The sequence below is a fragment of the Odocoileus virginianus genome, chromosome 7 (genome assembly GCF_023699985.2).
Source record: "Odocoileus virginianus isolate 20LAN1187 ecotype Illinois chromosome 7, Ovbor_1.2, whole genome shotgun sequence".
Lineage (NCBI taxonomy): Eukaryota > Metazoa > Chordata > Mammalia > Artiodactyla > Cervidae > Odocoileus > Odocoileus virginianus.
The window spans coordinates 1014936-1042586 of record NC_069680.1 but is presented as its reverse complement, the minus strand read 5'-3'; the positions used below and the strand labels follow the sequence as shown (position 1 = coordinate 1042586).

General features: G+C 42.7%; 1 protein-coding gene across 1 annotated transcript in view; it reads right to left on the bottom strand.

Annotated features, from left to right (window-relative positions):
* Positions 1-27651, bottom strand: part of DNTT (DNA nucleotidylexotransferase) — a 49056-nt gene that overhangs the window by 7484 nt on the left and 13921 nt on the right. Inside the window, exons 2-9 of the mRNA XM_070469842.1 lie at positions 13763-13937; positions 12961-13089; positions 11528-11698; positions 10226-10297; positions 8852-8975; positions 6240-6372; positions 4787-4892; positions 159-404 (exon numbers count right to left, since the gene is read on the bottom strand). Coding sequence (XP_070325943.1) covers positions 159-404; positions 4787-4892; positions 6240-6372; positions 8852-8975; positions 10226-10297; positions 11528-11698; positions 12961-13089; positions 13763-13810 — 1029 coding nt within the window. The 5' untranslated portion in view covers positions 13811-13937. The remainder of the gene's footprint in view (positions 1-158; positions 405-4786; positions 4893-6239; positions 6373-8851; positions 8976-10225; positions 10298-11527; positions 11699-12960; positions 13090-13762; positions 13938-27651) is intronic.

The window sequence follows — 27651 nt, the reverse complement described above, 5'->3', positions numbered from 1 at the left end:
TCTGGGCACTTTCTTCTCTCCTGTCCACCATCTCCTCCTTCCCTGTCCATCCTCTCGCAACCACCACCCCCGCCATTGTCTCTCCCCTGGCTTCAGGTAGAGCTAATCTACCTCTTATGGAAAGCTAAGGCCATCCCAGGGATGAAGGCAGCACTTACCCGGGAGCCAGTCCAGCCTAGCAGGGCAAAGGCACGGTTCTCGTAGGGGCACATGACCAGGTCCACACGGATGGCCTTCCAGGTCTTTCCTTCCTGCTGGTTGGACTTACCACTGTCCACTCTCTGATGGTGCAATTTAAAAATCAGAAAGCATTTTTGAAAATGATCTAAAGTATCCACCTGCCTGCTTGGTAACTTGAACTTTTCAAATGTTGACTCCACAAGGTCATAATATAAGAGTAATCCCTGAAAATAAACAGAAAGATGTCAGGAAGAGTCCCTGATGCAGAGGGTCAGAGACTTTATACTGGGCTCTTAACGAATGCTTTTAAAGAAAGCTTTGTACATTTGAGGATATGGGTACGTCTGTCCTTGCATCGTGAGCCCACCTGGTGACTCTAGCAGAGGAAGGCGAGGAGTGGGTGCATTACCCTCCTTCTGCAGCAGAGGAATTTAACGATTAGAGGGGCCACACCAAGGCCACTTCATAGCAAAGCTGCCAGAGGATCCACTCCCCAAGCATCTGATCATAGACAGTGCTCAGAAACTTGCCTCACTCCCAAACCAACCTTGAACAAAAAGCCAAGCTGTTATATACAGTTGTTTTGACTTAGTGTGCCTCCATACTATACTGATGACTAGGTCGACTTGGGCCCAAAGGATTGTGACTGGAGGCTCAGCCTGCTTTGGGGCCTGATGACTCACTCTTTCTAGCAGCACTCTGGGATTGTTACTCTGCCTGCCTTAGAGACAGGGACAAAATTAGTGGCACATCTCTAAACATTGCCTAGTCAGAAGGTCGCACACAGCAATCTGCCATCCTCCAACTTATTTGCTCCGTGGGAATTCCTCACCACACAGGGCAGATGTGGGGTAGGGAGAAGCAGAAATATGCAATTAACTGCTAAATCTGAGTTGCAACTAAAAGAACAAATAGCCTTAAAACAATCTAATCACAGCTATTAGGATGTAAGATTTGTTCTTGGGTTCTTTAGGTCTGATGTTCTCAAATATTATCATCAGGAACATTTGAAAGGTTTGTTTCAGCACAGTTTTGGAGGCCCTGACCCCAGAGTGATTCATGGGCAGTGGGGGTGGGGAACTTCTCAGGTGGTGCTATTGGTAAAGAACCCAGTCACCAGTGCAGGACACATAAAGAGAGCAAGTTTGATCCCTGGGTCAGGAAGATCCCCTGGAAAAGGGCATGGCAACCCATTCTAGTATTCTTGCCTGGAGAATCCCCATGGACGGAGGAAGGAGCCTGGTGGGTTAGAGTCCATGGGGTCGGTCGCAAAGAGTCAGAGAGACTAAAGTGACTTAGCACACAGGGGGGTGGGGTGGGGGTGGTGCATTGCTAGTAAGTTCCCAGGTGTTGCTGATGCTCCTGATCCAGGGACCACGCTTGGAGCAGGCCTGGCTCCCTTTACTGTTATTATTAGACACATTCACATCTGTTCTGCAATCCACCCCCACCCACGAGAGACATTATTTCAACTGGACTCAACACTTGGAGGAGGGGGTACTTTTCCTTTTGTGGATCTCAGTAAAGGGAGCACCCTGCCCTCAGGGCCTATCCCAGAAAAGGTGAGAGAAAGAATCAAACCATCTGCAGGGCGGAACACTAATGTCAGGAAGAGCCTCTGGTGCAGGAGGCAACTGTTGCCCTAAACAGATCTGATAACCAGCTCGGGGAAGACACAACTCTGCTTTCTAATGAAACTTACTAAGATTAGTCAGTGTAGCAGCCTTCCCTGGCTATTTAAATTATGTAAATTTGAAAAGGAAGCTATTAAAATATCAACCAGTCTCACCTTGAAGCCAAATTTATAAAACAACTCTTCCCCCTTAAAAAAAAAATCCGCAAAGCTGGCTTCCTAAAAGTTGTAAACTGTGTCTGCACTGTGGCCACACAGTAGTCACACTTCGGCTGGTCATAGACAGAAGGGCCACCCACCAGGCATAAACCTGGACCACACTCAGTCAACCCTCCTCTCTTTGGGTTGAATTGCTGGCAGCCAGTGGAGATTTCTGGATGGTGCCCTCCCCCCAGGATCAGTATCTCCAAGCTCTTTTGCTCCCACAAGAGATCTTTCAACTGGTGGAAGACTCAAACTCATACCCATCCTTGGCTGTTCATTAGTTCTTCAGGTGTTTTGAAACATTGGTTGTGTATATGTGTGTTGTGTGAGTATGTGCTCAGAGTGTGCCTGTGAGACAGGCTGGGACCTGGGACTGCACTGCTTGCACCTGGACATACCTCTCCTATATAGGACTAAAAATAATTGCGTGCATGCACAGTTGGGCAGATTCTGGATCCAAAAGATACAGAGACCAAAAAAACCCAACTGCCACTTTGGAGGAGCCTGGAGCTAAAGAGCAAAAGCAGGGTACTGCTCAAGCCCCCTGCACACACCACCACCTAAGAGGTGAGCCGGCCACCTAAACCACCCTTTGAGCTTGACCTGGACACACGCCTACCCTCACACCACACAAGGAACAAGCTCACGCCCCCCTCAGGGAGTGGGCAAGTAAGGGAGTTTGTTGTTTGTTCCTGATCCACTGTGCTGCTGCAGGGCCCCCGGTATAGCCTTGCCTAAGTTTCTTGTTTGGCCTTAATCAATTCCTATGGGTTGGGGAAGGCCAAGAACCCTGGTTGGTAACACCTGCATGAGACAGAATCATTTTAATCTGGAAAGTACAGATTTTTGTAAGAAAGGCAGGGGTGGGAGGTATTGGGAACAGGGAGTGAGGCAGAGGTGGAAATTAACCACCATGATTCACATGAGGTGCTTGGGGCAGCCGTAGGGCTTGGGGCGGGGGGCAAGCAGGTAGTGCTGAGACACACACTGCCCCACCCCGTTTCCTCCCTGAGGTCCCGATTGCCAGAGAGCCAAGGGGAGCAGCTGCCTGTGCTCTCGCCTGGGTCCCCTCACCCAGCACAGGCCTGTCCCTCTGCAGAATTCAATACGCGACTATGCAGGAGAGATCACGACAACAGCCACTATTTTGTTGTTCTGCGATCTCATGGACTGCAGCACGCCAGGCTTCCCTGTCCTTCACCATCTCCTGGAGCTTGCTCAAACTCCGGCCACTGTTTAAGCCACTGTGTAATAGGCATTTATCAAGTGCTGTGCCAAGGGCCTTATCTAATGCTCTCAGTTAATCCTCTGACTAATGACGGAAGCTTGCTATCCCTGTTTCACAGATAAGGAAAGAGAAACTTGTAAAGATAAAAGCATAGTTCCAGGTCATATAGCCAGTCAGTGGAAGGGCTGTGCTTGAACAATCCCAAATCTAAAACTCCCCACGCTTAATGCCCGTCTCCACCCTCACCTGCCCATCTCTTTGCTTGGTGACCAGCAGGATGGCTGCCTGGTGACTAAAGAAAGACCAATGAAAAGGAGGCTCCTTGTCCCCCTCTCCCAACCCCACCCCACCTTGGGTTGGAACAGTCTCAGAGCATGGGAACGGTGGGGTCTCTATACCGAGGTCAAATTGGTCCACCCTTGCCAACTGAGAGGTCAGGCAGCCCCCTCTCCGCCCAGGCCATGGCTGACAGGGTGCATCAGTGAAGTCTGTCCACGAGAGTTTCTTAGCTTTCCTGCTTGAGTGGAGCAGTGGGGCCAGCCTCGGTGGAGCTGACGCTTCCCCATTCAGCCTTTCCCTGGCTCAGCCTATGATGTTCACTTTCAGGGTTCCTGGCCACCTGGATCCACTCTCCCGACAGATGGAGGGTGGGGCGGCGGGGGGGTTGGCTCGTGGCTGAATTTGGATCCGGTTCCAAAGCTGGGTCTTTATGAGTAATTCTAGTGTTCCCAGCACCAGGGTTGTGTGTTTCTTATTCTCACTGTATCTGAGGTCTTCTCTCTCTGGCATATCAAGGAGCTTTGTCCACACTCAGAAGATACTATATCACTCGGGAAAAATAAAGCTATGCCAGAAAAACACCAGCCTCAGCCTCCTCAAACCACCCAGGCCTGTACGTCTTTGGATAAGGGCCCTCTGGTCTCCTTGGGAAGCGGAGCTCTCACTGGAACCGGGCAGGAGTCAGGGCCCTGCAGGTGGCCATGGCTGCAGGGTCATCCTTAGCTTCCTCCACTGGGCAATAGGTGGCCCATGGCAAAGCTGATCTCAGTGGGTGGGGGGCCCTGAGCCATGACCTCTGCTGGACCCAGCCTACTGGCATTAGCTTCCTTCTTCCCATCTCAGCACAAAGTCAATGTGGTTATCAACCAACACATTGTTCAAGGCAGCAGGGGCACCTCTTAGACTGGTTTTATCCCAGTCTGATCTCCACCCCTTAGCTTGCTCTGCCCGGCTCACCCCTCCCAGGTCTTCGGAGCACATGCCCTTCACATTGTTTAGGGCTCTGAGCCATCTGCAGGGCCTGCACAGAGAGTTGCCCTCGGCCCTTTTGGTAACAGGACGCGTGCGTATACACAAGTGCATAATCTGGATTCTAGGACCCAAAGCAGGTAAGTCTCACTGCATGTTACTGGTGCTGTGCAAACTATTGTAAACCACTGAAACTGGGTTAGATGCTCACGACACAATTACAAGGTGGATGAGTGTGTCAAATTTAGCAGTACTCCTATAATGCCTGAGTGTCCAAACATCTTTCTTCTTACCTTTTTTTCCCATAGGTTTATCACTTTGGGCAAAACTTGCTCTTCATCCTCTGCTGATCCTGGGCTGGTAATTAAAAAATCTACATCATGCCCAATCTTCTTACCCCTGATTTAAAAAAATAGCATAAGAAGGAAATAAATTAGATTTTTAGCTCTCAATTTTTAAAAGTCACCTGTGTTTCTATGCCCCATACTTCAGGTTTGTGACACAAAATGCTCATGACATGCTTTTTATTTTTTTTTTTAATCTTTTTATTTATTTTTTTTTTTTATTAGTTGGAGGCTAATTACTTTACAATATTGTAGTGGACATGCTTTTTAAACAAAAGGTCCTTGTTTACACAACTCTACTCCTTACAAAATAAATTTATGACACAGAAAAATTTTAAATCTTATATAGTATGTATGTGATTGTATTGTTGTTGTTTCGTGCTGAGTCCTGTCTGTCTCTTTGAGACCCTAAGGACTGTAGCCTGCCAGTGGGATTTCCCAGGCAAGAATACTGGAGTGGGTTGCCATTTCCTTCTCTAGGAGAACTTCCCGACCCAGGGATTGAACCCACGTCTCTTGCACCTCCTCATTAGCAGGTGCATTCTTTACCATGGAGCCACCAGGGGAGCCCATATGATTATATATGGGTGGTTAAAAACTGACAAAGATTATTTCCTCTCCATGCCCACATGTGCACACACACTCACACAGAGACAAGTGTGACAGGAAAACCAAGAACTATACTCGCATAATACAAGATAGGACTCTTGAAATTATGGCCTAGACTAAAGGCATCTTCTTGGATTCTGTTTTCTTCTCACTTTCTCTGTCACCTCCCACAGCCAACAGCCCCCATGTAAGAGGACCACAAGGAGAGATGGAAGAGGGTGTGGGAGGGAAAGAGTCTCTGAAATGGAAGCTTCAATATCCAACAGTTGCGTACATCTCTGTGAAGAGTTCATTCATTCATTCACTGACTTCACCAATATTTCTCACATGCCGATTTTGTGCCAGACACCACGCACTGGCTCTCATCAAGCACTAAGTTCTGAAAACGTAGTGGGGAAAACATGCATGGAAGCAATACAAGCAAATTACTTGACAGCTGTCCAAGGAGCGCTGAGGAGGGGTGTCTCATTCAGCATGGGGAGAAGGAAGTCGAGGAAGGCTTTCTGGAGAAGGTGGCATCTGAATTGAAGCTTAAAGGATGAGGAGAAGTGAGCCAGGTGACAAATTGAGGAAAACCAGTCCAAGCAGAAGGGTAGGACTGAGCAAAGTCACAGAGGAAAGAAAGAGCTCTGTGTGTGCAGAGAATGACAGGCCACTCGGGGTTGTTGGAGTGAAACATGAACTGCAGGAGATGAGGCCGCGGAGACACAGCTCCGAAGGTCTTCTGTGCCACAACTCTTGAGCATGGGGAGGCCCTGAAGGGGAGGCAAAAGCAGGTTTTATCATCATTTACCTGCGGAATCCTCCCGTCATGGTGATGAAGGCATCCGGCAGAAATGCCCACACGGCCTCTTTAACCAGCACGCCAACCGCCTCTGCTTCGGCCCTGGTCACGCAGCTGACAAGGTCTTCATAATAGAGAAATCCTGAGAGGCCATAGACAGGTGAGTGGAGAAAGGGACATGTCCCATGTGAAATGACCAGCCCTCAGGGAGGGGACTTGGCCCTCACACATAGCTAACGGGGCCACAGACAACAACCCCAAACGGTTCCACAGAGACTGGGTGATCTGTGTTCTCTTGGCTGTGAATTTTTCATGTGAACAATGGCTCCTATTTTCCTACAAATTCCTGACTGAGAAAGAGGCAGTATTATATCCTAGAACCATGTTATTCCAATCTGGCTTCCTACTGAAGAACCAGCCCTCTTGACCAATAAGCTCCAAAGATTTGGGATGGGAAGATTTGGGGTTGGAAGGTGATAGATGAATTAAAGAACTAAAGTCAAAAATAGGAAGACAGTAGATTTGCATCTGAGGAGAGTTAGGAAATGTCACCGGTGGTCTGGTTAATTGCTTCTTTGCCTGACCATCACAGATTAATGAGAGCTCCTACAGAGTGGTTATGATGGAGTTGTTTTAATGACTTGTTTATCCCCACAGATCCACAGAGGAAGGCATAGAGTGGAGGAGTAACCGAGATGGGAGCTGTATCTCCAAGAACTGGGATGAAGCATAGGAGGGGTGGGGAGCAGGGCGCAGGGGAGATCCATAGAGCCTGAGGGCCAGCTAATGGTCCTTCCATACAAGGCTCTGCTCTCTCCTCTAGGATCCCCAGAGGGAGTGTTCCAACTCTGCCAGAATCTTTCTAACAATGAGAGGCTTTGGGTACCTTCAGAGGCTGCCCATTTCCTAATTGTAAGGTCTCTGGGGGGCAGTTCATTATCTTTTTTCCAGCTTTATTGAGGTACAGTTGACAAAGACTGTATAAATTTAAGGTGTACAACCTGAAGTTTTGATATATGTGAAATGGTTAACTGTCGACTAATTAGCCTACAATGGAAAGTTTCTCAGCCTTAAAAAAGAAGACAATCTTGTCATTTGCAACAAGGATGAACTGGAGGGCATTTGCTAAGTGAAATAAACCAGACTGAAAGACAAGCAGGCTACAGTCCATAGGGTAGCAAAGAGTCGGACATGACTGAAGCGACTTAGTACACACACACACACACACACACACACAATGTCTCTTAGAAGCAGAGTAGAATTGCGATTACTAGGGGCTGCAAGGTGGGGAAAATGGATAGATGTGTGTCAAAGGGCACAGGATGAATAAGTTCTGCAAATCTAGCGTATAGCATAGTGACTACAGTTAATAACACTGTACAGTATACATCAACACAGTCATAGAATTCCCTAGTCATCTTTCATAAAGTTGCTAACCTCTGAAAGATTGCTAATAAGTTTTATAAGATTCCACATAAGAACTAAAAGAATCTAAAGGAAAAAAAAGACCCATATTCTTATTCTGAACTCCTGAAAGTTCATGCTTGATAAGCATTGATGTGAACCACCAAAAAATGCTTTCTTTGTCTCCTCCTGCTTATTTCTTTCCATCACTTAAACAGAAGAGAGCAGGTTTTCTTTTCATTGTTGCTGTTCTTTTCTGGCCTGCTTTTGTAGAAGATCCCCTTAATATTATTAAAAATGTTGATGAATTCCTCATTCTTTATAACTCAGAAGCCACAGTCCTCAGAACTGTGGCTATGACTTCCTTTCAAATCCCAATAATATTATATTCTACTGCATATTAAAAATAAATGTTTTTTAAAAAGTAAATGCTTAAAAGATGTACATTTTTTTACCTTGGTTCCAGACATTTTGTCATAAAAAAAAAAAAAATGACAAGGACCCTGTATAAATGGAAGTAACCAAGCCATCTTCAACCTTCTGGAAGCCTTGTCTTTCAGATATCTCTCTCTACTCTCTTCTAGGTTAACATGTCCTGGCTGGGTAGACAAACCCATGTCTAGGTTTCCACAGTTTCCCCTATATGTCCTGGTGTTTTACAGTTTCTGAAACTGATCCCTATTTGTGCCAAGCAACAACTCTAGTTCGTTCAAATATTATTTACTCCCCAGTTCTCTATGTCAACTTTCTGACCTGGATTCCTTACCCATGCCTTTTACCCAGCTCGGACCCAAACATCTGGAAGGGTCAGTTCAGTAAGAACAGATCAATGGTGCAACCAGTTTTGACATCTGGATAAAGGAATGACAACAGCCATCAGGCATAGCCTATTTGCTCTGTGCCAAGCTAATTGTTTTGCCTCCAAGATCTGATCTATTCCCTACTTACATACTGATGTATAGATGAGGTAATGAAGGCTCAAAGATTTTAAATAACTGTCTCAAGATCACACAGCTGGAGAGTGCAAGAGCCAGGATTTGGATCCAGGTCTATCTGATTCCAAAAGCTTGGGCTTTTAGCCATAGCATGAAGAGAGGCCAAGCAAGTGACCAAATCACCAAGATTGGAGGTGATGTATGAAGTACAGTTGACAGATCTTTACCACGACATGACCAGCCTATGGCAATTATGCGAGATCTTTAGGAGAGACAATTCACCTGCTTTCTGCATTTTTGTGAATGTCAGGGTTTTGTCAGACATTATTTTACTCAGAGATCTGAACCCCATCCTGAACCATTTCTCAGATGTCTTCAGTCCCACTCCAAAAACAGACGTAAAGAGCTGAAACAAAGGGAAAGACATGCCTTTAGTTTCTAAAACAGTCATTATGACAACAAGGTGATACTTTTCAAGGTCAAGCATTTAAGAAAAAGCATAAACAAATCTCTGACCTAGTGTCTCCTGAATATGACAAGCAGGGGGCAATGGTAATTTTTCAGAGGCGTTTCTATCTCAGGACATATGGTATACCCAAAGGAAGCAGAAGTCGGAGGCAGCTTCTGGAACTACCCAGGGATTCTGTATAACCGATAAGGATTGCCTTCACATACCTGTGCATTCACATACCTGTGCATGCACATACCTGTGCATGACAACAGGTATCCATACCCACACCCATCCTCTGCCAAAGGTTTCTGTTTCACACATTCAGGCATATTCACCCTCACAATTTAATGAGGGATGCACATGTAGGTTGCATAAATTCCCCACCATCACACAACTGGTAAGCGGCAGAGCCCAGACTCAACCCAGGCTGTCTGTACTCTGAGCCTGGGCTTCTGCCCTCAACTGCCTTTGAGGCCTGAGCATCACTTCTGAACCAAACGGATTGGTTGAAGCCTCTGCCTACTGTAGCTCAGAGAAAGGTAACACTGGGAGGTAATAAATCCTGCTTCAGAGTAGACAAGATGCAGTGAGGAGCTTTCCAGCACAGGTTGATTCTCTAAGAACAGGTTTGTTTTGTCTCACGGTCCTAGTGTACCCAGGAGTGACAACCTCTGGGAGGTAAGGTCATTTATATTGCCAAGCTTACCGTAGCATGGCAATAAGCTCAAGCACCCATATTTATTCAGGCATTTGCTTCCTAGATCACTGCTAGAGACTGAGTTGTGACCCTTCCTCCCAAATTCATATGTTGAAATCCTAACCTCCAATATGATGGTATCTGGAGATGGAGTTTGGGGGAGGTAATTAGGTTAAATGAGGTCATGAGGGTGGGGTCCTCCTGCTGGGATTAGTCCCTTTATAAGAAGAGACCAGAGAATTTGCTCTCCTCTTGTGTGTGTCTTATGAGGGGATGTTGAGAAGGAGGCTGTCTGTAAACCAAGAAGACAGCCCTAACCAGAGCCCAGTTATGCCAGCACCTTGATCTCAGACTTCCAGCCTTTAAAACTATGAAAAAATAATCATGTGTTAAGTCCCACAGTCTGTGGCTTTATGTTATGGCACCTCAAGCTGATCAGTACAACTACTTGGAATAATAGGATCAACTGAAAACCCATTTTTTATAAACACATGTACAAATCACTTACTTTGAAGGACTGATATCGTTCATCATTTAACACAGCTTTAACTTCAGAACTTTCTCCATCTTCAATAATTTCCTGCATGGACATTTGAAAAGCATTTTACACTAGTGATGTTAATTGCAATCTGAGATTTTCAAATCCCCAGATATAGTAGCTTAATTTTTCACTAAATATACCTATGGCATAAAGGATGTTTCCTTAGCTGATCTAGAGAAAACAAGACAGTTCTTGCTTGAAAATCTTGGGTTATTATATTTCCAAGGACCCCTTTATAATCCTCAGGGAGGAAGGTACAGAATGATTGGAACACCAAACCAAAATGTTCACTGACAAAAGTGTGTCTAAATATTTGAGATATTTTTCTTTTTAATGGATATGAACTAGCTGAAACAAGAGAACTTTTCATTTGATTGGGTTAATTTTGGACCTATTGAAAAGCTAATTCAAGTTCAAGTCCTTATGAGCCACCCGTGCATGCTAAGTCACTTCAGACATGTCCAACTCTTTGCGACCCCATCAATTGTAGCCTGCCCAGCTCCACTGGCCATGGAATTTTCCAGGCAAGAATATTGGAGTGGGTTGCCATTTCGTTCTCCAAGGGTTCTTCTCAACCCTGGGATCAAGTCCACGTTTCCTGCATCTTCTACATTGGCAGATGGATTCTTTACTATTGTGCCACCTGGGAAGCCCCAGAGCCATCCAACCTCCTCTAAATGGAGTTAGGATTAATTTTCCTCCCTTGAATAATTTGCCTTGCATCTGACTACACTGAAACTTCCTCTTGGATGACCAATTTGCCTTGCCAGGGAACCCTTAAACATTATTTAATAACTAACTAACCAACCCTGGCTCTCCTCTTAGAACACACAGGTAGAAATACAGAATCAGCTCCACTATCCCTCATACCCACTACCATTCTGGAGCACAATGGCTGCTGAATGGAATTGAGGTTTTTCACACAGCCTGTGTTTTAACTCACAGCATCCCCTCCTGTTGAGCTTTTAGGTCATTCGAGACTTTCACTGTGATTAATAATGGAGGAGAGTTATTTTCTCACTAGTTGGCCCCACACAGCTACAAGTAAGATAATATTGGGGTATGAATGACATATATACATGTGTAGCTATTTGTGTAATATATATATATATATAATATAATATACATCTATATAATATAAATTAGAAATGAAAATAAGTAGTGAATACCACATCTATATAGTTAACAGGAAAATTTATTAACTGCATCTCTCTCCCTCCCTCAATAGCTACCTATTAGGAGCTGGAATGAATCACCTTTCACCCTTACCTCTATGATACACTTCACCTTGTTCCCCAGACAGGGAATTCCTTCTGTGTCCTTCATACTGATGATTGTGAATGGCAGAGATTTAAGTACAGAAGCTGCTCTCATAAATGTCACATAAGAGTCTTCATTTTCTTTAAACTCAGAATTTTCAGCCAGTATCTCAAAGGCATCCTAAAGAATAAAGCCAGATGAGCGAAATACAGTCTGTTTCCTAGCCCCTAGCCTCCAAGCCAGCAGTCCCTTGCAAATTTCTCTTGCTTTCTGTTAAATATTAGTATGCCTCGTGACTGTTTCCTCAAAGGTCAGGATTGGATGTCCTATACTTTTTCACTGGTTGGATGAGGGGAGTTGAGCTGAAAAGACAGACCACAGCATGTTTCATAAGGAAACTTGGAATTCTCTGCCATTAGATATTCAGGAGTGATTTAACTGAAAAATGACTTCTTGCTCACTGCATCTTCCTAGTTATCACTTGAAAAGATCCTTCCCTGTTTGCTGACTTTCCCACCAGCCTGTGGCCAGGAGTCTGCCTGGATCACTGGAAAATCCTATCTCTTAGCTTGTTGGTGAAAGAGAGTCAGCACTTAGTATAGACTTGTTGAGTGAATGGGTATGATCAGAAGTAGCACAAACCCGCAGGCAGGGTTATTTAAGGTAGGGGGTTATTTAAGGTAGGGCATGTTTGCATTTCTGGCAGAAGAGGAAGTAGCTACAGCTGTGTGGCTTGATCCTCAGGGTGCCCAGTAGCTGCAATTTCCTGGTCTTCCTTGCACACCTGGGGCTAGAATTTTAGAAAGGAGAAGTTCTGTATTCAATCTACTAATGCATGTTTTATCCATTTGACTACTGGTTGTAGGCTGGAGGATAAGCAGTTATGGTTTTGTTCGGGTCATTTTGAAGAATACTTAATGAAACTTCAGGGCTGAATGGGGCTTTAGAGATGATCTACCTAATTTTTTATTAAGCAGATGAGGAAACAGACTCAGAGATAGGAACTGACTTGCCCAAGATAGTTAATATCAGGCTGAACCCAGGTTTGCTGACTCTCAATCTTATGTCTTCCCAACAAAGCTGTTTATGCACAAAGCTATTTCTATGCAATTTGCTCTTACTATGTAGTGGACTAATTACAGTATGTATTTAGTTATTCAGAATATTTGCCTTTGATAAGTGTTGCATCCATTAATGACAACTCCCAATAAATTGTAGGTTGCTTTCTCTAAAGAATATGCTCTAAATATATTGTCTATTTCCATAATAGAAGGAGACCCATTCTTGACAGAAAGAGGAACCAGAGATCATGTTAGGGGAGTGGGTAAGAATGGGGGAAACCTTCCTAGATTTTCAAGAAAATTCATAATTTAATTGGAGATCCACAGAAAGAAGCAGCAAGCCTTACGTTTTTTACAGGTGTTGTTGTAAAGCTCCATTACCGTGAATATGTGGTTATAGTTGTTTAAAGTTGTTCTTCTCTGACACGCGTACTGGGAGATCTTTTTTACAGCAAGTGGTGGAGTCTTCTGGAAGTCTGGGTTTGGGGTAGCTGAATAGTCTGCTCTCACCTAAACAAATGTATAAACATCTATTTTAAATAAAAAATTAATAGTAATAGATGTGTATGAAGAAAAATAAGAGGCAGTTCAATGGTAATTGTCTCTGGAAAGAGAATAATACTATAGGAGGCTCAAGTTTTATGTTATATGCATTTTTAATATTTGAAATTGCTATAATTAACATGTACTATTTTTGTGATCTGAAAGAGTTACATGAAAAAGAACTACCGATTAAACATCATTTTCCTGTTCTGTGAACTTACATAGTTAGGGTCCATTGGTGAAGGGTTTGGAACGAAGAGTTTAATTTTTTTCTTTATAAATGATCATGGTAAGAAAAAAAATAAGAACCTTCTACTTTTCTGGCTGCTAGAACACCAAGACTTCAATATTTTGAATTATTTTTGTATAGACTTGTTTGTAAAAATGGCTACCATTTATTAAGTGCATATATAGATCAGGCTCAGTCTTAAGCACTTTACATGTGTGTTATTCTAATCCTCATAAGCCGTCTTACAAGACAGACAGGCACTACTGTTCTCATAACGTAAAGGAAGAAACTGAAGCTCAGAAGAGCTAAGTGACTTGCCAAAGTTCACACAGGGAGCAAGCGGGGAACCTGGGGTTTAACTCAAATCTGTTGAGTCTATAGCCCACATACAACCACTTTCAGGACACTTACGACAAGCTGGTGTTTTCCTGTAATCTCCACTGGTTTTCCTGCTCCCATACTTTCGATCAGCCAGGAGACATCAAGGAGTTCTAGCTGTGAGCTGGCTCTTATGTTCTGTACCTGAAGCCACTCGAGAACCTCTGAACCAGAGCTGTTTTCCGCTACAATGTGGGTGACAGAAGCACTGCAGAATAAGACAGAGACTTTCAAAATGAGAACCTCTCCTCTTTTCCCTGAGGTGTTCAGAGCATTCCATCCGATGGAGAAAGATGCACAGTAGACCTGACCATAGGCATGGAGAACCTAGGTGTCCATGCCAGGGAATTTGACTTCAATTAGCATAGCAACATGGTCTATGTTGCATATCAGATGCAAGAAAACATTAGTAAGATTGTGATGTTATTTGAAAACAAAGGTCCAGAGCAGATGGAGGATGAAATCATTCTTAAATTAGAAACTTGCACTCTGCCTGTGACTTTGGTGTGCTATTTCCTTTTTATTTTGCAGAGGGTTTTAATCTGGTGCCTTTCAAACTTGTATGTGATCCACAGCTAGAAACACATTTTATATCATGACCCAAAATAGATATAGATGTAGATGTTGATATGGATATAACATCCCACTAAATTGACCTCACAAGCCATTAATAGGTGGTGACCAGCCTTTGGGAAATAGCGCTTTGCATGTTTTTCAAAGCACAACTCTGTGTTGTAAGACCCTGTATCTTTCCCCTAATAACGCACTGAGCACTTAGCATGTTTTAGCACTGTCCAAGTACTTCACATACACCATCTCTTTTAATAGTCACATAGCTTCTTAAGTAAATATTATATTAGTCACACTTCAAAAATGAGGAAACTGAAGAACAGAGAGGTTAAGGACATCCTGAAGGTCACACAGCTGGTAAATGATAGTTATCCTTTTTGATTGTCTTTTCTGGTCAGTATGTATGTTATTTCTATTTTTAAACAAGTCTTCGAAATCAGCATTATATCACTGGAACTAATAATTTTTAGGGCTCCTTCAGTTTAAATGGTCTACAAATCTGGGAAATAGCAAAAGCAAATAGCATATATAGGCACTGAAGAGAAAAAAATAGAATTATTTTTTCTTCTTTTTCCCACTTCCCTTGCTTGACTTCTTCTTCCTCCTTCTCCTTTTCTTGATTGACTCTTAGATTCACTGAGCATTTGTTGGTTCACTGTTCTATTCACAGTCCTAGGTTCCCTGTGGTGGTGACAGGAAGGGGTTGGGTACCAAACAAGAAAAGGAAAGTTTCTGGGCATCAGCATCTTCTGTGAAACAGCTGGTTAATAAATTATGACATAGGCAAGAACTTCAAGTGCTATATAAAGAGGGAAAATAATTTAGTGTGGGTTGGGAAAGGTGGATGGCTTTGTAGAAAAGCAGAATTTGTTTGTGCCTAGTCTGGATGCATGGGAGGGATAAGGTACCAGGATGGTAGCACTTTAGATCCTCCTGGAAGAAAAGGTTCAAAGGTCAGAGAAAAGGAAGGAGAGTGGCCTGGATTGGAATGAAGAATTTCTGTTGGGAAGCAGTTGTAGACGTGGCTGAGCAAGTGGGATAACCACATTACAGAGGGTCTTAGAAGCCTGGTTGAGAAAGCTGGATCTTATGTTCTGGGATTATGGAGCCACTGAAATTTTTTGTGAGCAGGACATGGATAGCATTGCAGTGTTATTTTAAAAGGCTAATCTGGAAAAAAAAAAAAAAAAAAAAGGCTAATCTGGTACACACAATGATTTGGAGGGGGAATCATGGGTTGGGGAGCTACTTAAGAAGATGAATCACTGGACCAGATATAAGATGATTTAAACCTCAGTCTGGTTCCTACAGTGCTAGAAAGGAAGGCAAAGGAGACATATGATGGACAGCTAGCATCGCCTATAAAAGGTGAAGTGGGGAATAGACTCAACTATTACTCCAGCTTATCTATCACACTCAAGTGTTATCACTTTTGGTAGGAATAGGGACTTAGGAAGTTCCATATCTTTGGAGGAAGGGGTGGGGGAACAAAATTGAAATTTATTTCAGGCAAGCTGCCTTGAAAGGATGGCTGGAGATCCAAATGAAAATATCTGGCTGACAGTTGGGATCTGCGGCTAGCACTGGGAGGGAAGTGGGACTGGAAACCAGAGCTGAGACCATCTAGATGGCAGGATGTGCAGCAGGCCCAGGCAGAAAATAGTCGAGATAAAATCACCTTTTAAAGGGGCCAAGGGAAGACAGCTAGCTGATTCCCTATTCCAGGTGCATATAATTCCAAAGACTACTTATAGTAAACTTCTTGGAAGAGTGTCAATCTCAAGACTTGAAGAAAACCACAGAAGAATCAGTAGGGTTAGACAATATTATTCTTTCTATGTTTCTGCCCTTTGAAGAGAAATGATATTATGATATTGTTTATTATTCTTATTAATACTATTATTCTTCTAATAAGGTTTTGTCTAAACCTCAGAGGGGGATGGGTGTGCTGAGGAAGAGCTCTGGGGCTCAACTTCTAAATTTAGCCCCCTCATCATCCATTCATGTACCACCACCCTCAGTCCCTCTTCACCTGGGACTCCCCAGGACGGTGTGGGGGTGTCTGAGCTCACCCTATTGGATGAGGACCATGTGCATCTCCTACTGAATTCATATAAGCTTATTCAGGAATATAAGCTATGCAGCGTATGAAAGAAGATTCTGATTTGGATTTCCAACTCCTGCTTATTAAGCAACTAGCAAACAAAACAACAACAACAATAATCAAGTACATACAAAAACAAAAAAAAAATCAAACATTCACATTGTGTTATTCAGAAGTCATTACTGTTTGTCACTGGTTCCCACAAAGTAAGAGATTGAAAGTCAGTCTTAGAAACTTTGACATCATTGTACAGGCATATCTCAGAGATATTGTGGGTTCCATTGCAGACCACCACAATAAAGTATTTTTTCACTGTCTATGCTGAGCTATTAGCAGACAGGATTACCAAGGAGGGTCACCTGCTCTGGTGTGTTCTGCACACAATGTCTTACTGCTGTGTTGTGACAGCCGTTTGCTGGTATAATGGTTTTCTCTCTGCCCTGAGCACTCTGGTATTAAAGATACTAATAGAACATCACCATGTGCCAGAATCATTGTAGATTAATTTCATACACTTCTTTATTTAATTGTAAATAATTCTATGAGATAAGTAGGTATGATTATCTCTAATAATAAGAAAAGAGAGCTTGAGAAACATTAAAAATTCACCCAGCTAATAACTGGTGGAGCAAGGATTTAATCTGAGGTCCATTTTAATCTAGAACCTGTGTTCTGGGGGCTTCCCTCATGGTCCAGTGGTTAAGACTAGCAGGGGCATGGGTTCAACTCCTGGTTGGGAACTAAGATCCCATATCCCGCATGGCATGGCCAAAAAATAAAATAAAACCCATGTGTTGAGCCACACTGAGCTACCCCTCTGTGACTCTGTGCTTTTTCCAGTGAGAACATTTCCTTTTCTCAAAAGGACTAACATCAGAATGAATATCATCACCATCAACATCACCATCATCATCACAATGAAGATGAGAAAACCAAGGCCTGCAGAGGTCACATGAAGGCAAGATTCAAACCCAGGTGTGCATGACTTGAGCAATCTCTTAACGTTCTACTAGACTGTGGTTAGACCCCTGCGTGAAGTTTTGTTTGTTTTAAGTAATTTTCTATATTTTCTCACTTTCTGTCATGAATTGTTTCTTGTTAGTTTTCTGTGTAAGGGAACAAATATGCATGAATGTCATTTTCAAAGGCAAATAAACCTGGGATTAGGGCAGAGGCAGTCTCTGCCTTGCCCCCGAAGGCCTGGGCTTTCTTCTTAAGATAAAATTGGCAGCAAGCTTCAGGCAGCCATGCTCAACGTCTTCTAAAGACCCCAAGGTCCTGTTGAGATGGCCGTTCCTGAAATACCCCTTCTCTAAGTCACCTAGTTTCTTAGCCATGACCAATTAACTGTGTCTTGGACTAGGTTTCGGAAGTTGTGAACCAATTACAAAGATTCTGAACTAGGCTTTGGCCTACAGCTTCCCCCAGGGAAAACCATGCAGTGCCCTCTTCTTTAAGTGGTGCTGAATTGAAATGTACTTGGCTTGGTCCTTGGCATCCCTGAGGGCAGGGACAGTGTTATAATCTGCCAGGTAATAATCATGTCTGGTGCCCAGCTCATGGCAATATTCATAGTAATGGTCAACAGAGAGACCACCGGTACAATGAATTGATCATGCATGGATGTGACAGTTGGACTAGAAAGAAAGCTGAGCGCCAAAGAATTGATGCTTTTGAACTATGGTGTTGGAGAAGACTCTTGAGAGTCCCTTGGACTGCAAGGAGATCCAACCAGTCAATCCTAAAGGAAATCAATCCTGAATATTCATTGGAAGGACTGATGCTGAAGCTGAAGCTCCAATACTTTGGCCACCTGATGTGAAGAACTGACTCATTGGAAAAGACCCTGATGCTGGCAAAGATTGAAGGCAGGAGGAGAAAGGGACAACAGAGGATAAGATGGTTGGATGGCATCACAGACTCCATGGACATGAGTTTGAGCAAGCTCTGGGAGTTGGTGATGGACAGAGAAGCCTGGTGTGCTGCAGTCCATGGGGTTGCAAAGAGTTGGACACAACTGAGTGACTGAACTTAACTGAATAGCTCTGAAGGAATGTTTCTAAAACTCTAGTGTCTGCTAGAGGCACCAAGGATGCTGGCCTAAAATTCATATGCCTGGGTCCTATTACCAGAGATTCAGATTCAGTAAATCTCACCTAGGTCCCAGAAATACACATTTTAGGGGCAGTTAAAAGAAACACAGTAGTTACATAATAATACACATGATAAAAGATATCACAAGAATCATGAGTATGACCCTTAGATGTTCAGAAAGCTCTAAGTTGAGAGATTAACTCACAAATCTCAGTTTTGATTTTTTTTCTGAGATACCAGTATCCCTGATTTTTTATTTTCTTCCCCTAGTTTCTCTTGCTAGTTCTTTTTCTCTTTCTAGTTCCCTCTTGACACAATTAGAAAAAGTCTTCATGAAGAAATGGGCAGCCATCTTTTTTTTTTTTTTTTTTTTTTGCGAGAAGCCAGACTGATATCTCTGATTCCCCCAGTTCTCATGGATGGCCACCTGCTTTTTTCTTTGTCTTTAAAACTGTTTTCTTTCCCCAGAGAAGTCATTCTTAATTCTTTCCATCTGACATAGGACTTATTTTGTCAACAATAACTTTAAAAATAGTTATTTACAGTTGAACTGGGATGTTTACAGTTTGTTTGGGGTTTTTTTTTTACAGTTTTTAAAAAAAAATCCTCCTGCCAATTTCCCTAGCAACTGATCTGTTTCAGAATCCCTGACACTGAAAAAATCAAGGTAGTTTTATTTGGTGTTATCCCACACTCTAATGGGGCTTTCCTGGTGGCTCAGATGGTAAAAAAAAAAAAATCTGCCTGCAATACAGGAGACCTGGGTTCTATTCCTGGGTCGGGAAGATTGCTGGAGAACAGAATGGCAACCCACTCCAGTATCCCAGTATCTTGCCTGGAGAATTCCATGGACAGAGGAGCCTGGCAGGCTACAGTCCATGGAGTTGCAAAGAGTCAGACATGACTGAGTGACTAACACCGGCACCAGGAAAGACAAGCTTTTATTTCCAGCCCTTGATATACTGAAGACTGAGAGGGTCTTGCCTTGATTTTTTTGGCTCACATTAAATGAGACTATGAATATTAACATTAATTTAAAGTTCACAAATTTTGAAATAAGTGATTTGAACCAAAGCAGGACAAACTCCAGGAGATAGTGAAAGACAGGGAAGCCTGGCGTGCTGCAGTTCATGGGGTCACAAAGAGTCAGACACAACTTAGGGACTGAAGAACAACTACAGGACTAGAGTCTACACTGGATGCTCTTGAACTTATAAAAATAAAGTCTTCATTATTTCATTGATTACAAAGGTAATACTGTAACCAAAAGGTAACCAAACATTGTAAAAAAAATTCAGTGACAAAAATTACTCTTGGTAGTCATAAGTTCCTTTGCTTGGTTTTATATTCTCCAGATAAAGTATTCTTTGAGCAAATATTTCCTGAAGCCTACTCTGTGTAAGAAAATTGTCCAAAGTATGAAGATGAGGTATACACAGTGGCTGAGATGACACTCTTTCCCTTGTGGAGTTGGGGAGGGATAAGGAGAAAAGCCAAGTGGAAGAGTCAGGGGCCAACCCTAAGCCATGGATCACCCTGTGTCCAGGAAGGAAGTTCCCTCCCCTAGCAAGGCTTTCAGGGGTCTTAGGTCTTACATGCAGAGAAGTGTACGGAGAAGACATTCAAAGTAGGAGGAGAAAGAGTGAGAAAAAAAACATAATGAGAAACCAGTGAAGATGTGTTTGGACACTAAACTTAGAAGAGGCCTAGAGAAGGACCAGTTCAATATCATATTTTCTGGAGCAGATAATAGCTCTTTCATCTGGTGTTCAGTTTATTTTCCAAACAATGACTTTTAATATTTTTATTTCAAACACCAAAAATCTGAAGTGATAGGGCATTGTCAAAGATAAACAAAGCTGGACACTCATTAAGGCAGTAAGAATAGAGTTTATTCAGTAAGGACTATTGCAAAAGGGAAGAGGGTTCAGCATGAAAAACACAAGAAGGCTCGAAGTAAAGTATTGGGTAGGAAAATTCTAATTTTTTAAAAAAGATGAAAATGAGTACATGCCAGGAAAATACATTATGCCGTCTTTTCATGCTAAGTGACAACAAAGGTACAATTCCTGGCTCTCTTGTCTGATTTTAAACTCTTTGCTCACAAGGCTCAAGCCTTCTACTTGGGTACTAACAGAACCCTTAACATGTGATGGCATGGTGGTATATTTTGCTTTCATTCAAACAATGCCTTTCAAAGATAGCCTTGTAGAAAAACTATGGAGGTGCAAGCAGGGGAAATGTATCCTCTGATGGGTTTCTACTACTTGAACAGTGGAACTCAGAAAAAGTGATCATGTGCTGGGTGGTGTAACCATGGGAAGCCACCCTTCCTATCTGGCTCTTTCTTCTTCAGCATCAACTATTTAGGTCAAGAAAAACAGATGGTAAGCTTAGTGAGTATGTAAAAAGAGGAGAGTTGATACTGATAAAGTTTTAAAACAGCTCAAAGTATTGGAATCAAGGATAAAAGAAGAACGTGACAAACACTAGATTCTGACCCTTTTCTACCTTGTCCCATAGTACTAGAATATTATGAAGTTGCTCTAAAATTTAGGGTGTTGGCCATGGAATAAAATTCAGTAACCTTTTTCATTAATGTGCAAAATGCCTCAAAGAACTTGATACTGCCCTTTATTCATATTTTAAGAACCAGCTTCCTATGGTTCTTAGGAAGTACTTCCTTGGTACTTCCTATGTCTTTTGCAATATAACATAAATATTAATGAAGTCCAATCCAACTATAAAGATACAGTATACATATGCTGGAAAATTAAATAGTTCCAGATAGCTCGATGCATTCAGGCACACCAATTCTAAGCTGTGTGTTCAGGTTCAGGTAAAGTAGGGATCAGATTTTTCCTCAGATTTAACCCTCCTAGCAGCCAAAGAATGCACTAGAAATTATGGAGATTACTGTCTACTTTCAGAACTTTTTTTAGCTCCTCTTTCTCTGAATCTTTTATATCAAACGGTGAGGTCTAGCTGTTCCTCTTGAGAAGTATCCTTTCTTTTAAAATAACAGTTTCCTTTATTTTCATTTAAAAAATATGTTCATTGTAAAAAATTTGGAAAACAGAGAGCATAAAAGCAGCCATAATCTGTCACTACTACCTCATGCCCACAAATAACCAGTTTGATGGGTTTCCTTCCTGTCTTTGTTCTATTGGTTTATGTCACTTGACCTAGTTCATATTGTGGAAAGAGAACTCTCTCCTTAGGATTTTACTAGAAAGGTCAATGGATTCAGTTAAGTAAAGAGAAAACAGCCACACTTTACATTTACATAGCTGTTCTAATTTATCCAAGTACACTGATATCCATCATGGCATCTGGTATCACATCAGGCAGACTAGACCATTTATCAGGAATCTAAGGTCAGAGAGGAGAGAAGGGGGTCTTGCCCACATCACATGGCTGGGAAGGGTCAGAGTCAGACTCTGAGGTCTAGAGATTTTTTTATCTAGAGATTTTCCCCTGTAATAATCTTCACTGTCCTTTCCAATTAAAGTCTACATAGCTACCTATGGAAATTCTGTTTGAGAGCTAGAACGTCTGCTTCCTGTGGTTTATATTTGTGTCATAAAACACATTTGTATTTAATGTGTCTTCTGAGCAGCCAGCCTGGGAACTTTGCCACAGTCACATCACAGCAGCAGTTGGCTCGCTGTCACCAGTTTCCTCTGCCACCCTAGCAGCTGGGCTCAGTCCCTGGCAGCAGAGTTGCCTCTTGGGTTTTCTTGTCAAAAGAAGAAACTTGCCTCCAGTCGTCTCTCCACCTACCTGCCTCAGCCACCATGTGCGTTACTCATAGCTGTGCCTGTAACTAAACCAGTCAGCTCTTGCTGGAAGTGTAGAGAAATTGGGTGAGAAAATCCATGGGCGACTCAGGAATTTCTGAATGGGGCATTTTAGTAGAAAAAATTAAGTGTTTCTATGAGATTTGACTTATATTTGATGATTGACTTTTGACATATGTTTCTCTAGCAATTTGTAACTGACACTTCCTCAGGATATGCTTGTCAGTTTTACTTATTTTTTTCAAGACAAAAATTTATTTTCACATAGAATTCTTATACATTTTCCTGAAAAAAAGAAATATGATCAATCTATTCCTTGGACAATCAAGGCCAGCCAATTGCATCAACTATCATTGTTTATTCACTACAAGCCCTCTGGCAATTCTGTTTGGAATTATTTATGCCAAGGTTCTAAAACCATTTGTGTCTGGATTTTGTTTGGTTTTCTCTTCCATCTATTTGAGACCCGTGAAGAGCTTACATAACTGTTAGAAAAAGAGCAAGGCCAGCCTGGGATGTGAGTGGGTGAACATTCGAGGCACCCTGCATGGTCGCTTCAGTTGTTTTCTTATTTGGGCTCTGAGCTCATCACTCTCATCAAGGTGTCTTTCACCCTTGGACAGAGCCACCCCTGAATCTTTAACCAGCATCCGTCTCTCTATGAATCCCACTCAGACTGCAGTTCAGAAAAGCATGATCAAAGCCACATTTGGGTGCTTGTGGTGAGCAACTACAGTCCTAGCCCATCACAGACACTCCCCACCTCAGCCCAGCCAGATGTGCAGCTTGCTGGCCAACCAACCAAACCATTCTTTCTGCCTCCAAGCAGCTGGCAGTTTTTGTTTGGACTCAGTGGTGCTTTTGTTCAGCTCAATCAAGAGTAATCCTCGGTGGTTTCAGCACTGAACTTTCCAACTAGGTTTCTGTTTATCATTCCTTGATACTTCATCTCACAACAATGAAAGGCAAAAAAAAAAAAAAATTACTCTATCTTTTGGTGCCAACTGGTTTCAATATAATTGTATCAAATCCCCATTGATCTTATTTCCCTTAAGTAATTGCCTCAGATTTGTTCTTTGATCTCATACCTGTTCTCCAGTGGGAACATCACCTCTTCTGTTTGCGGAGGAAAACACAGATTCCTTGGGTTCCCAAAGAAGCTGTTCACAAAAGCCCTGCTTATTTACAAGCTGAAATTCATGATGTCTTACCTGATCTCATTTTCAACCCTGAATCCTTTCCTTCGAGCCAGCTCCATGAGGAAGTTTCTGCGGGTGGTTCCCATTTTCTTTTCCAAAATGAAGAGGACCAAATTTTGAAACTTGATGTCATGAGGAGGGGAGGCCATCGAGGCACCCACCTGCCTGGGTCTCTTCTTCCGAGGGCCTGAGGAGGCTGTGCACAGCGGATCCATGGGAAGAAGCTGATGCTGCCTCTGGCTGTGCCATCAAGTGGAGAGGGAGAGCCTGCCCCTCCTTCACGAGGAGCCCTGATGTCATCTCACCATCCCACCCAGCCCTGCCCTGCTCATGGCTTCCTGCCCAAGATCCAGGGGGAACTGCTATCTCTGGTCATTTGTCCAGTCTGGGGATCATAATGGGAATGGTAAATTAACTTCTGCTTTTTTATGCATAATCTGATCAGATCCTCAGAATAACTTTGTAAGGAAGGTAGGGAAGCATCATTCTTCCCATGTTATTAATTAATTAATTTACTGATTACAGATTTCTTTAGACCCCTCTTGTCTTTATTTCTGATGCTTTTTTAAATCTCCCGAATAGTTTGTATTCTCTGCTCTCACTGCAATACATTGGATTTCTATAGCTTGCATGGGTGTTATTTGTTGTGTGTGGTTGTTTTGATTTTGCGTAAATGGCAATGTTATATTTTCCTTCATGCTGATTACTTTTTTTTTTAACTCAGAACTCTGCTTTCAGATCCATTCAGTCTGCTCTGTGTTCTAATCTGTTGCCTCTGATTGCTCCATAATATTTCATGGTGGGCATTTCAGCTATGCTGGTGCATTTATAAGTGATAAAACAAACGCTCAGTATACTAAAGATCATAGAACAAGAGGCAGAACCAGATCTTGATTTAAGTCTTCAGGTTCCAAATTATATATATCTCAGCTTTTTCAGTAGGCTGAGGTTGTCTGTTCAGGAGATTGAGTAATCTGTTATATAAGCCCAAAATCAATGGGACGAAATGGGATGATCTTTAGGTGAGAATTACTGCCACAAAGAGACATTTTAAAAGCTTTATGTGCAAAATAAAATTAGTATCTTTCATCAACACTGTTCATGGATCTCATTTCCCGAGCATCTACTCTGTGGCCATAGCAAGCACCTACAAGCTTAGCTGAATTGAATCCCACAACAACACTGTCTAGCATCCCCACTGGGTTTAACAACTTGCTAAGGGTCACAGAACTACTCAACAGGAAATTATTGAATTTAATCTCATTATAAAAATTGTGCTTTAACTACCAAGAAGCCATCCTCTACACGTGTCTCCCTCACTGACAAATCTAAACTCTGCTCACGCTTGCTCCTTGGAAGAAAAGCTATGACAAACCTAGACAGTGTATTAAAAGAGACATTACTTTGCCCAAAAAGGTCCGTATAGTCAAAGCTATGGTTTTTTTCAGTAGTCATGTATGGATGTGAGAGCTGGATCATAAAGAAGGCTGAGCGCTGAACAATTGATGTTTTCAAATTGTGGTGTTGGAAAAGAGTCCCTTGGACAGCAAAGAGATCCTACCAGTCTATCCTAAAGGAAACCAATCCTGAATATTCATTGAAGGTCTGATGCTGAAGCTGAAGCTCCAATATTTTGGCCACCTAATGCAAATAGCAGACTCACTGTAAAAGACCCTGATTCGGGGAAAGATTGAAGGCAGGAGGAGAAGGGGATGACAGAGGACCAGATTTGGAAGATATCACTGACTCAATGAACATGAGCTTGAGCAAGCTCCGGGAAACGGTAAAGGACAGAGAAGCCTGGCATTCTGCAGTCCATGGGGTCCCAAAGAGTCGTACATGACTGAGCGACTGAACAACAAGATTCACTCTGCCATATTTGAGACTGTTGCTACCTTCAAGTACATGAGCTCCTCACCATAATACCAGGGAAAAGGGATGTGCCAGCTTCCTTCAAACATTTGCAAAACTGTCTGTGTTGCTTAAGAGAGAAAGATAAAAAAACCTTCAGATTGAATTTGCAGAGTAATAGCTTTTAACTCTCTGCAAGTAAGAACTTTTTATTTACTAGGGCTGGCTAAAAATAGAGAGGCCACATTGCACAGTGAAATATTACTAGTCATGAAACTTGTTTCAGTAGAGTCCAGACAACCGCTTGTTGAAATGTTTCAGAAGGGATTCGTACATCTGGTTAGACCTTCACTGCAGTTCTGCTGTTCCAGTGTGCTGTGACTGCTCCACCTGAGGATGAGTCCACTGTGGCCCTAGCTGGTGGGTATTTGGTTACTAAAGTGCTGAATGCTTCACGTGAGAATGCCAGCTGGCCCCAAGGCATGGCATAAGCAAAACATTCTGGCAAGAGTCACCCCTAGGAAATGGCGAAAAGAGGAACCAGTATGTCATCTAAGTGGTAAAGGGGATGGAGAAGTGTAGAGACGTGGCTGAGAGCTCAGGCTCTGACCTCGGGCTGCCAATACAAATCTCATCATCTCCATTGCTTTGAAGCTGTGACTTTGAGGATGGTGTTTCACTTCTCTAAGCCTCAGATTTTCCCATCTTTAAATAAAGAGTAACTGAGATAACCACAGAACAGCTGAGTGAAGTGCTTGGCACAGAGGAAGCACTTTAAATAAAGGTCAGTTGATGGTGATTTGATGTTTTGTTTTTAGGGAAGTCCCAGTTTGATCTGAAATCAGAACTATATGTTTTATAAAGCTATTAAATCATCAAAATATTATTTTAACCAATGTCTTATTTAATTTACTTTGAATCACTAGTATGCTGAAGACATAAGACACGCAGATTCGATCCCTCGATTGGGAAGATCCCGGGGAGGAAGTCATGGCAATCCACTCCAGTATTCTTGCCTGGAGAATCCCACAGACAGAGGAGCCAGATGGCCTATGGTCCATAGGGTCGCAAAGAGTCAGACACTATTGAAGTGACTTAGCATGCATCAAAAATTAAAAATATGATGATGCCTATCTAGTTAGTCTCTCAGCCAAGAAATCTACCTTTCTATGTTCTGCTCTTTGAGGTTGGGGATGGGACTGTACAAACTCTTAATCTCTTATCAGTTGGCTCCATGTTGGGACCTGCCAGTAGGGGGCACTAGAGAGAGAAAGACTGCAAGCCTGGAGTGAGGAGAAGCACTCTACCCTTTTGATTTGCTTGTTGATACTTTCAAAGTCTTCTCAGTAATGGGTCTTCATTCTGGCACCTCCAGCAATTTTTTTTTCACCTCTCTCTTTTCTTTTTTTTTTTTTTCATAACTAGAAAAAGCTTCAACATACCCTGCAGGGGCACCAACACTAGTCAGGAACATCTACTTCTCAGAGGTCTGAGTTTCAGCTCTGCAAGGATTTTCCTATGAATTCCCACAGCATCACCAGCAACAAGCAGCTCCCTCTTCTCAGAGATCTATATTCCAGCACCATGGGAATCTCCTGCTCCAAACTTGCAGATTTCAACAAGGTCCACTCTGTCCCTGTGTTCTTATAGCCCTAGAGGTGAGACACACTTCCTAACTGAGATAACTCTCTCTGAGTTATCTCAGTGTTCTCATTTTGCTTTGGAGCCCTCTGATGCCTGTTAAACCAATCCCCTGTATTAAATTCTGTCGAAATAACCAGCATGATTTCCTTTTTCCTAACTAGACCCTGAGTGATAAATATATTGTCCAATGAAAGTGAGGGTGTAGGGAATGGGGACTGACCTACACTGCTGGAGGCATACTCATTTCTCTAAGGGTAAATTTGTGTCATAAACGATACACATATTACTGCTGCTTATAACCCCTTGGCCAGAGTCAGCCACATTGTTCCACCAACTGCTACAGGGTTTGGAAATACAGGGAAGCACATGGGATTTATGGGGAGTGTTCCTGTTCCTGCCATGCCCAGGATCAAGCTAAGTGTGGCTGAAGAGTGTGGAGACTGCCAGTCAAGGAGATATGACTGCATCTGCACCAAGCCTGGGGCAGAGACTAGGGAGGATGGAAGCCCATAATTCCTGGAGGAGAAGCTTCAAGAGAGGGACCACACTGTGCAGTGGTCAGGCCATTCCCAACCTTGCTAGAATTTCAAACCACGGGTTTGGCTTGGAATAAGACACAAGAATATGTGATCCCTCTGAAATAACTTCATACCAATTGCT